Source organism: Monomorium pharaonis, chromosome 6 (assembly GCF_013373865.1).
Source record: "Monomorium pharaonis isolate MP-MQ-018 chromosome 6, ASM1337386v2, whole genome shotgun sequence".
Lineage (NCBI taxonomy): Eukaryota > Metazoa > Arthropoda > Insecta > Hymenoptera > Formicidae > Monomorium > Monomorium pharaonis.
The window spans coordinates 23,430,405-23,442,564 of NC_050472.1; the positions used below are offsets into that span (position 1 = coordinate 23,430,405).

The 12,160-nt window shown below is 34.5% G+C and overlaps 2 protein-coding genes across 4 annotated transcripts in view; one reads left to right on the plus strand and one right to left on the minus strand.

Annotated features, from left to right (window-relative positions):
• LOC105832496 (soluble guanylate cyclase 89Db) overlaps nt 1-12,160 on the plus strand; it is a 169,300-nt gene that overhangs the window by 92,689 nt on the left and 64,451 nt on the right. The gene's annotated exons all lie outside the window — the stretch shown is intronic.
• LOC105832499 (opioid-binding protein/cell adhesion molecule homolog) overlaps nt 1-12,160 on the minus strand; it is an 89,023-nt gene that overhangs the window by 50,372 nt on the left and 26,491 nt on the right. For both annotated transcript variants that reach the window (XM_036288645.1, XM_012673501.3), the window contains exon 2: nt 5,156-5,253. In XM_036288645.1, the coding sequence (XP_036144538.1) occupies nt 5,156-5,253 (98 nt within the window). The remainder of the gene's footprint in view (nt 1-5,155; nt 5,254-12,160) is intronic.

The following is a 12,160-nucleotide window of genomic DNA, read 5'->3' on the forward strand; positions in this document are numbered from 1 at the left end:
ATCTAACAGGTCTACCGTATTGTTGAAAGTTGCAGCAAACGGGTTTAATGTATTCGCAAATTTGCTCGCCCTTTTTTTATTGTTCGTACTTAATGCAAATAAAAATTACAAAGAACGTAAATTTCGTACCGCGATAGTTAACGTCCGATTTAACATATATTATGCTAATGAACATTATGTAGTCCAGTATGCTCGATTAGACGCATATTAAAGTCTTACTTTATTGCACTTTTATATAACGTACATAGGAAGCGAGTATTTCAAGTGCTGTGATAGTGTGGTATACTGACGATGCAACTGAATCGAAGGGTGAATTCAAATTTGCATCTCAGACCGGTATCCGTAAACGGAAGGAAACGCGTTTCCGATCTCGCCCACTTATAATCCACTCCAAATATAATGGTTTCCTCGATCGATGGCGCAACACACAACGTGCATGTAACGCAAAGAGCATCCCGGGGTTTCGCTCCGCGAATTCCACGTATTTGGCTGGAGCAATTAGTGCTCTCGCGATATTAATATTGGTACCCCTTCGCCTTTGGGGGGAGGGGGAGGGCAGCAAGGAGTATCAAACTGGGGATGGGACGGCCGAGAAGTGCGGTGAGCTTGAGAAACGAGGCAAGATAGCAGCTAGGGTGGTTTAACCGTAACTGTGGAATTCCGTCTTGGTCATTTTCGCTTTCCGCTCGCGTAGGATTAACTTGTCATCGGACAATCGTGCGCTTAGCACGGCAAACGAATTTAATGCAAATTTGCTCGCTCGAATCAAGAGCTTGTCACAAGAAAGGCGACAATGACTGGCACGAGTTATCGAAGGTGCAGATGCGAAGTGTGAGGAACGAGCGGACGAGTTAAGAGTTCACTTTTGATTGTACACACGTGTACCGAGAGAAAACAGAATTGGCGAGAGGCAAAGGGATAGAACCGCGGCGAAATAGGGACGGCGAACATTGACGCGTCGTTACTCTCAAAAGGAAATCTCAGCCGGCTTCTCTCTCCCGTAGCGCCGTATCCTTTCCCCCAGGATTCAGAAATTATCGTCGACAAGATCGTAACTCCTCTACAACATCGGCTTCTTCGGAGAATATCCGGCCGACTGCCGCTGCCCCGTTCAATGCAACCGCCGGTATCGCGAATAATTAATACTGCGGTTTGTTTGCACGAACAATCACAGAGGCGAACACTGAACGCGGCTTCTCTCTCATGCTCACGTCAGCATCGGCTTTCTTGCTCCTACTATTGACCGCAAGAGAGAGAGAGAGAGAGAGAGAGACGTTAGATGTGCCGGCATTCTCCGAATGTTAAGCACCTTGATCCAAAGTCCGTCACATTAGAGCCGACGTCAGATATGTGGGGGAAATCGCGCATCGTGTCGGTAAGGACCACGGAGTAATCAAGGATCGTCAAGGGATTGTGGAATATTCCGCGTTACCATGCCTCTCTCTCATGGATGCGCAATTTGCCGAATGCTACAGCGAGGAAGTACACAATACGTTTGCAACAGGCCGTAATGATTTCGTGAGTTTGCTCCCTCGGGAGAATATTAGACGTAAGCGTAGCATTACTCGGCGCGAAACAGCCCGTATAAGGTCGCGCTAAGTTTGACATCTTATCGTAATGGAAAACGGAAGCCGAGAACATTAAGGTACGACCAGATTATTTCTTATGCCGCTCGACAAAAGCCAAAGAAATGCATACCGAAATGCTCGCGGGTCGAGGTTTGGCTCGATAACCTGAATGCACTTTTATAAACTTTTTTTATCAGAATTTAAAAAATTTAAACTTTTTAAATCTAATTGCATACCTTTTTTTTATTTATTCTACGTGATTCGTACATTTACATAGTTATAGACGTAATTGTATAACTAATGCGAATATACGTATAGGTGAAATAAGCATAATTTTCCATTATGCTTATTTCCGACATCCAATTTCGAAGGAAATAAAATTTTGCCTGGAAAATGAGATTTGTTCGCGGCGTAGAAATAGATGACGTTGTATAACCATTTGGCAGCCACGGTTGGCTCTTGCGAGATCAAACTCGTAATCTGATGGGGCAGTTGCAAACACTCACAATATAACATATGGACGTTTTACCAATAGACACAAACATGACGCTTGAGGCAAAAGTTATGCAACGAGGCAATTATAGAACATTGCGGAACATACAGTTTATTCCAGTAAAATATTTTAACGGTTTTTTAAAATTAATTAATGTTAACACGGTACATAATTTTCAAATGTACTTTAACATTATTGTATGTATTTTAACAAAAGCAAAAAACTTCGAAAATTTGTTCAAGATGCAAACAATTCAACAATTTTCACATAAAATTCTATTCAAATGCCATTTCATATATTATCGTAAATTATATTAAATATATAATACATTATGTACATAAATAAAGAATAATGGAATAAAAAAGTAATGTTGACATAATACTGGAATCATGATTATTTAAAGGAAGAAAAATTTCCGAGCGCTAATCTCCCAGGAAACCCAACGAGTTTTAAGGACCCAGCTTCAATTAGGTTTAGGACCGTAAAAATACTTGGCTGGGGTGCTTCCTTGCCTTATACTATTCCCACTTCCGCAGGAAGCAATTTCGGCCCTTTAATGAAATTTTAAAATTTGCCGGAGAGTCAGGATAATACATAAATCGTTTTATTTCTGAAGTACGCTTATTTCCGCACTTCATAAGGCGCGGCAGAAATGAAAATGTTATAACTATAAGCATATCGGACGAACTCTATTCTGTGATAAGATTTTGGCAAAAATATATATTCCTTGCGAAAAAAGGATAATTGAATTTATCTTGCTAGTTTTCCTAGGTTGATTAATGAAGTAATTAGCACTCTAATTTAATTCTTTAAAATTATAAAAAATATACATGTACACGTATAGAAAAAATATAAAATTATAAAATATTATGTACGTGATTGTTTGCAAAATATTTTAAAATAAAGTTTACATAACTTTTAAGAAAATCAAAGTAAATGTTGTGTACCTATTAAAATTTATTTTAGAAATATTTTTAAAAGAGAAAGAGTTGCCATTATATGTATTTAAAAATTGATATATTAACGAATATAACGTAATATCAAATTATTAATATAATAATTTAATACATAATTTAATCATTTACATCTTTTCTTTTTATTTTAATGTATTATATTTAGCTGATATCAAAAACATAGTGTATAAGTAACGATTGCTAAAACGCAACAATAATTCAAAGAGATGTAAGACGTAATATAATGTATAAATGACATGTTTGTTGCTAATTAGCAGAATTGGTACCATCCTCCGTATACACTACATAACGCACGACGAGAGTCGTAACACCTTGCGAGTCGTAATAAGACGTAATAAGACGCTTTATTATTTCAAAGTAGCGGAGAATATCTGAGGTGCGTTTCCTCCTCAGAAGGCACTATACATAAAATCTACCATTACTCATGCTGCAACTTGAAATATAAATAAACTACTCGATGTCAGCAGCGTCGTTGCACTAACGTAAACTTTCCTCGTGTCGTTACTGTGTGTTTGAAAATATATTTAAGCTTCTTTCTTCCTCTCTTTCTTCGTCTCGAAACGATAATACCATGGCCTTCCGCGTTTCGCTTAATTGCGTGTCCAGCTCCAGAGGAAATTAATAACTTATTATTAACGATGCGAAAGGATTGCGATATACCGTCGGCGCAAAGAGCCAATCACGCGATATCGGTTATAGCCGCGCCGTATGCGACTACCATGTGTGCTAAAACGAGTTACGCTAAAAAGCGTTAATTCCGCGGCAACCGTACGTCGTCGGCATCGATTATTGAAAGTGCGCCCCTTTGTGTCCGGCGCGAGCAAAGTGTGCGGCACGCGCTTTTTTTCTCTTTTTTTTTAAATTATTTTCACCAAACGCTTTTCGCGAGCATCGTGGCGGTCAACGTGACTCGGCGCGTTTTCATTTCCGCAGAGATGCCGTTGACCAACCGCGCAAGGATAATGCATCGATTCCGTTCGAACGTACGCGAACGGACGCCCGTACAGGCACACGTACACACGCGATGCCATAAAACAATTTTGTGCATTTTTATCGCGAAAAACATATACACAGTCGCGAGGTCGGCGGTATCTATAAAACTATAACTCCTCCATACGTGGTTCGAGCGCGGTCTGGTAAGAGAGCACGGGGAGAATCGAAAAGGGTAGTATTTCCACGAGAAACGCTTGTGTCGTGAGAGGGATGGAAAGTAAGTAGGAAACGAGAGAAGAGAGGGACAGACGAGCTACAGAGAAACGATCGGTCGAAAGACGACGAGACGAGAGAGGGAGAGAGAGAGAGAGAGAGAAGCCGTTTAACAAACTGCTGAACTCACACCCCGCGGGATTTTATTTCTACTTAAATAGAGTTGCCCAGATACGCACTGTGATCCTCGCGCTCCAATCCCTCGCTTTGAATTTATTTGTCCTGTTCGTTAACTTCCCCAACCCTGTAGAACTTTGTCGAGACGTAGTTCAGTAATGACGTCGCCGCGCCGCTCAAAGCATCTTAGTACCAATTTTCTAAATCACAAATTACGGCGTATCTATGTTTTAGCATGAGAGTTACCGTCGTGATTTCGTAATTTAGAAATAAAGATCTGTATTTGCATAGTCAACTCATTGCAAACTCTCTCGCCATCTGATTTTCATCTTGTATTTACGGATCCGGCCAAAATAAGAAGAAAATCATTCATATTAAACTTACATTAATTGCGAATTGCATAAATTTGTTAAAAGAAGTTTATAAATTGTTTTCCTTTAAATAAAATTAATGGAAAGTTGAAATAAGAAGTAAACATGCGTTTTGAAATAAGAATAAATTTGCGACGGGATTATTAATAAAATCGAAATAATGAGAATTTTATTGATTTTACTTTTTGGTAAAAAAAAAGGATCGTGTTCTAATAACGGGGAAATGTTTCATAATTTTATCCCGGATATCTAATGAAATTTGCACAGTCTGATGTCAGTTATCAAACCCAGTCTCGATCATATGGCTAGATATCAGCGCGCGCAACGCGGCGTGCAATTGCAACGGCAGCATGGCAGCGCGGCGCAATGTATGGCTGCAACCGCGCGTGGAAATAGGATGGCTGGGGCCATAATGTTGCATCTTACCTTGTATGGTCCGAGATCCTCGACGATGCAGGTGAAAATAGCTTCGCGACCCACCGAGACTGTGAGGTTGTTCAACGGTTTGCCAAACCTGGGTAAATCTGTAACACGTGAACGTCCTCGACTTAAGTATCACGCTATCGCGCAAACGCTCTACATATAAACACACACGCGGCGGTATACATACTCTTACTTACTTACTAGTACTTATACTTATAGCCAACCTACGTGCGCGCGGAAGTTTGCAAAGTACTCGAGAAACTCGGCAGTGAATAGCTCGAGTTAACGTAAGCGGGTCAAGCGAGGACTAAGCTTGGCGCTTTATAATTCTACGATGCTCTTGTGTGGGCGCGATTTTAAAAGAGGAAAGTCATTCGAAATCACCGCACGCCGTCACATCGTTGCGCCGCGATCAAATTTGGAGTGTGGCCGTTTATCAAGTAATTCTTGTTGCAAATCAGAAGGGAGACTTAAACTACATCATATAAATGGCGTTTCCATCGTGATACTTTCGAAGATTCGAAATGCAAGCGAGCGAGAAAATCATCTTTTATATTCTGACGAGAGGCAACTTTAGTGATAATATCTAATAATTTAAAATTGGGTTATCTAACATAGTCTAATATAGCAACGATTTTTACTGATTTTCTTACATCGGCCCTCAAAATACTTTGCGGTGAAAATTTATTATGGTAATAATAAAGTAAACGTTATTGTGAGAGTGACAAGATTGTTTGTACAATATATAACAAAATTCCTTTCATTAAGCTCAGCTTTATAGACGGCCCGCTCATCAAGCTTAGAAACTTCTAAGAGGCCATTAATAAGCAAGCCAATTACTACTTCAAAGAAAATTTTCGAGAGACGATATACTTACGAAACTACGCGTGATGATACGAAGTAAGTTAGCAACAGTTTATAGCGTGGTACGTGCATCATCACGCCGCTATAGCCCGGAATTTAATGTATACTCAAGTATTTCTCTCACCTAACGGAATCGATGTTGTCCCATGCGACATTTGCATATTCATTTTCTCCCCAAATACTTGATTCTATCGGATTTTCGGAAATAGAAATCCACAAAAATGGCAAATGAATTATTAATTTACAACATATCCAAAAGTTTTAATTCTTTCATCATCTTGATTTTTTTTCTCTTTATACAAGCACACTCTTATATTTTCTTGAAGAACAGTTTTTTAATTAATCCTACATCTTCTTTGTTACGTTTATTTTTGTTACGTCATATATTATATCATAATTGGCATTACCACATTTCGGAATTTAAAATTCTTAATTGCTGCTCTTTTGTGCAAATTTGAGTGCAAACTATACTATTCGAGAACTACACTACACAACTGTTTCAAATAACTATGTTATTGCAGTTTAAATATGACATACTCACATATGAAATAACGAAAACATTGAAATAGTTGACACACATTATCAGAAATATAATATTGTACATTTTCCAAATGTATATTCATGTTTCTCTTTAACAAAAATCTCTTTACTAATTGCATTGCTATGATTACACATTGCTCTTTTTCGTCCATATAGCAAGCTACAGTAATTATATCGAAGTTCAAGCACGCATATAGATTAAGCTCATTAAACTTGATACGAGTTTTATCGTATATATTTTATTGTATATTGTATAGTTTTAATGTTTTGTTGAAGAGAAAGACGAATAAGATCGGTCAATTATTTCGAACTGCTCGATTCATGATCCGCGACAAGCGGTCGTTTACAAGACCAGGTACATTACGCACGTCCGTCAGTGCAATGAGTGCCCTCATGCATCGTCAGTCACCGCTGCTCATTTAGAAATATAACCGTGCAGTAAAACGGGCTCTTAATCTCGTTCGTCTAACAGACAAAATGTAGTTGTTGTCGTTGAAAATAAATTCAATAATTTCATAAAAAATGTGAATACTAATTGCTTATTACGTGATATAAGGAAATTATGTAATTTTTTTATATATATCATATGTCAATTCATTATTATATAATATATCTCCTAATTATTTGATGGTTTATTTTTCCAACAAAACAACGACATGATAAGTTTGAGTCAATTTATAATGTAATAAAGCTAATATAAATAATACTATATAATAATTCACAATGTTTATACGAAACTGATATAAGATGTAAAATTTGACGTACGATATCAGCTTCTTTCTTCTTCATAAAAGAAGATTTAGACTTCCACATGCAAGAAGATTATTATATATCCAATAATACCCGCTATATTTTCATGAGTTTCGCTATGAAAGAAGTTGCTACATCAGGATTTTAAAACTCACGAATGTCGATTCCAATATATTCACAAAATCCCTACATTTAAAAGAGCTGAAGACGATAGCAAGTATTTAATATCCGTCTTAGTGCTATTTTCAAGTTTCTTATTTATATTAAAGAAAGTAAGAAATTGAATAATTTTTCAACGTTATATTAAAATATATTTATTTTTTAAACGACAATCCATAAAAGTTGTCTTCTATATAATATGACCTATTTCTTTATAGTTAATCATAAATTTCGATTAACTATTCATAAATTTCTTTTACAGAATATTTCTGATTCAGTTTTCTGTTAAAAAAAAATTATTACTAAAAAGTTGAGATATAAATTGTTGGAAGATTAGACAAATGTAGGTGATAAATATAATTATGATTCTCAAAATTTTTTATTATAATTATTTACAGCATACCCAGACAAAGTAATAAATGCAAAATATAAAGTAATTTGTATAAAAAAAAAATAATTCTTTCAATTTTTTAAATATTTGAAATATTCATTTAAGTGTCAGTATAAATAAAAATTACACTAACAAAGTAATGCAATTATATCTATGTATGTTTAAAATCGATAATAAATTTTTCAAATGTGAACACGAAGTTCTAGTTTCTTAACTGTGTGCCTGATTCTAATCTAGCCTTCATGAATAAATAATGTATTTATAATTCACTTAAAATTTGAATCAACTTTTCGATTGTGCGCTAATACGCTTAATCAAATTATTTTAACGATTGAATTATCAATATACGATAAAAAATGCTTATAAATAATTGTAGAAAATTCAATAAATTTAAAATCTATTTTTGTAACAATTTATAAAAATTATACAGTTGCACCAATCAAATTTTTTGTTTTTTCTACATTGTATTATTTATATATCAATTTTATATATCAAAGTCTATAAATTAATTATATATCTATTAGCATTATTCAGTTTTCAATGATATTACACAAATATTAAAATAATGTTTAAAAAAAAATTAAAATGTAAAACTTTATTTATCTCTCATTCTGCCTGTATGCCATTAAGATTATTTCGTAATACTGTTATTGTTTAATTTAAAAGTGGCCTTTGTAATTTCTCAACTCAAATGTAAATATTTTTTCATATAAATAATATGAGTAATATGTTAATGAAATGTCGATAATATATTGACATGTTATAAAGAGCTATTTTATGCAAAATTGAGTTAATTAACGTTTATTTTACCACAAAATAAAACATAAAAAAACTTATAATATATTCAATATTATTTATATAAAATTATGATACACCATCTTTTTAGTGAAAGTGTTTAAATTAGTGTCGTATTTCATAAAGTAATCTTTCAAGTGCGCCGCAAACCATTAAAGATTAAATTGAAGTTATAAATCATGTGTTAATGTAGCCCGATTCACGAAGAACTAAAATGAAAAATAATGAGCACGCTCCCTCTCTTAAATAGCAATCTAATCTGATTTCTGGTAAACTGAGTAAATGGAAAATAAAGATCGGCACGCAAAGATGTGAATCGATAATATCTCAGTAATCGAACTGGAGCTAATTGTTCATATAAGGAACAGATATAAGTATATCGTAAATCGATGCTTAAAGTACGTAGTGTGTGCACCGCAATACAGTTTTAATTGAACTTAAATCTCTCGTTTACGACTCTATACATATGCATACAAACGAAACGATGTTGCTGATAAAAAAAACAACGTGCTTTCTTCCAACGTACTTGCTTTCTAGAGGAGTCTTATGTAAAATAGTCATTCATAAAAAATTTTGTTTTAAATTTTAAATATAACAAGTCCATAAGAGCATAATATTTTGTAAAGTGTTTTACAGATAAAAAATATATAATTATTAATTATTAATAGTAATTTAATTATATTTAATTTTATAATAAAATTAATTATATATTATGTCATCAAAATAATTAATAAATACTGAATGTTTGAGCGTATTATATAATAATACTGTTAAAAGTTTTGACATTCTAGCAATTAACTATCAAACGTCCAATACAAAATTATTTTCAGATCTATCTAGTTAAACTTGCAAGTTTTTATCCAAACCAATCTTTCCGTGTAAAATTTACAAGATTCTATATCGATTTTGATATACAGAACGCATCGTGTCGCGTGATGTTCTTTTATTTTTACCCATAATTTTATTTTACGGTTTTTTGTAGATTTAGGTCATATACCCGAAAACGGTTGCGACTATTTCTTAATAATTCACGTATACTGATTTAACGCATATTCCACTTAAGTCACGCGATGCACTCGAAAACTATATTTGAGAGCATGTGAAATTCTGGTTTGCCCTCATACGCAGATCGGGCAAAGTCCGACGTATCCGGATGTGTAATCTTCAGTCCGACCTGGGATCTATGTAAATCCAGATGGGGAGATCTCCTAACGCGCGAAGAGGTCGGGAGAGATAAACAGAGGGAACGGACAGGGGAGAACAGGTACAGGGAGGAAACGATAGTGGATAAAACGAGTTCCGAATCCCCGCACGTTCGCGTATTACCATTGATAGAGGCATCAGGGTTCCTCCTGAAAATAAACGTAACGATCCTATTCGAGATCGAAGGATCAATACCCATCTCGATAACCCGTGAAATGGGTTACACTTGAAGCGCGCAACCAAACCCGTTTCCAGAATTATACTCATGAACAATGCAAGCGTCGGCGGTCCCTAATCGAAGAAGTAAGTAAGCAAGCAGGCAAGCAAGCAAGCGCACGGGGCATATACTCGACGGCTTCACCCAAACCGAGTGACAGCTTCCGGTATCTCTTATTTCGGGCACAATATCCGACCGCGGAGCTCATCAATCCTGCGTGTCGGCGTGGCCAGAGCTGCACACATATGAGACAAACTTGCACGTACTCGGTAACTGGAAATTTCGAGATACTATCTATCATTCTTTCATCCTACCGTAAAAAGAATACCAGATTCCGTGTATTCCGAAAATGTAATATGGACTTTTCCCTTTGCGCCGCGCGTCCGGGATTAAGGTTGTCCTTTTATTTCCATTCTACGTAGATAAACGAAATAAACGCGTATACTGAATTATGAATCAATCAATTTTGATCGATTCGTACGTACGCGTATGCGTGTGTAAGTGTGCTGTATAGGACGTTAGTGAATGCTATCTGTCTCATCTTAGTAATCAGACAGGTATAAATGTTGAAAACCGTTTGATTTTGTACCGCTTCATTTCTGCTATGCAAGAAACAAGAGAATGGATAGGCAATAAAAATTTAAAAAGAATGTTCCAACTCTGCACGAATTTGGTACGCAAGCTTATTTCAAATACAGCAGAAAAATTCCGAAACTTGTACAACTCTTTGCGACATCCTGCTACTTTGAGATTAAAGCGAGGCCATTCTGTATCAAGCAATTCCATCTATTTGTCTCCTCAAACTTAGCTATTTCAGATTTTCATGGAAGTTGGTATGTTTACTTTACTAAACAAACTAAATAGTAAAATTATAAATTTGTATATAAATTAATTTTCTCAAAATTAAAAAGCAATTAATAAAGACTCCTCATTATTCAAATAACAAATTACGTAGGAAACGCTGATTCTTTATAGCTTATTTTCTTTTTACGTTATTAATTTTTATAGTACAGAACAAATTTTTTTGTTCTGATAGTAATCATATTATTATTGATATTTTACATTGCAGAGGAAAAAACAAATTTCGCTGGAGCATAAAAAAATATGTCGGATACAGATGTAAAAATAATTTTAAGTTGAACCACCAAAATAATTATGTAGGACACTGAAGCGATAATAATGCCGTCAGAAGTGTTGATATTTTAGCAACCAGTTTGCTCATCTTATATATTCATTTTGATAGTCCAACATAAAATTATTTTTAGATTTACAAATAAATTATAGCCCTCGACTATTTTCTGCATATGGCCATCATATTCTAATTTATCCTATATAATACTTTGTTATTTTTAAAAATTTAGAGCTATTTCTATATTAAAATTTTAGACATGTATATTATAATTTGTGATCAAAAATTCTGTTTCTAGAATTTAATTTTGTGTATAATATGGTGTTCGACATTTTGATTTTTCTAATGTATATAATAGTAATCTATAATAATCGATAATTTGGATAGAATATTAAATTTAAAAGTTAGAATATAATCCAATATAACTAATACAATATAAAATAAAATCAGTATAAATATAAAACATAATTGAATATAAAGAATTAGGGCAATTATTGTAGAAGAAATAAAACTTTTTCTATCCTTTTTTTTCTTTTTCTCTCTTTCTCTTTCTTGGTTGTGTTTAAAAATAAAAATACTTAATAATTACATCAAATGACATACATTCGTTAAACTAAATAAGAATGTGCATTTAAACTTTTATGAAATCACAAATATCAGATTGTAAAATATTTTACATGCCACTTTATTTCATTGCAAAAATCATTTACTAAATGCGGACATTATTTCGATTTTACATTTTATAAAGCAATTAAGTATGATGAAAACATTTTATCATTAAATTACAGCGCTGCGTCTGTAACAGTAGGTATTCATATGGGGGTGATGGAAATTCCTATTTTATCGTGATAAAAGTGTTCATATTTCATTGGAGTAAATTTGACCAACAGAGTAGGAAGCAACGAACTACGGTTGTGGCCATTGTGTACACATCGCTAGTAGTAATGCCATTAACATTTG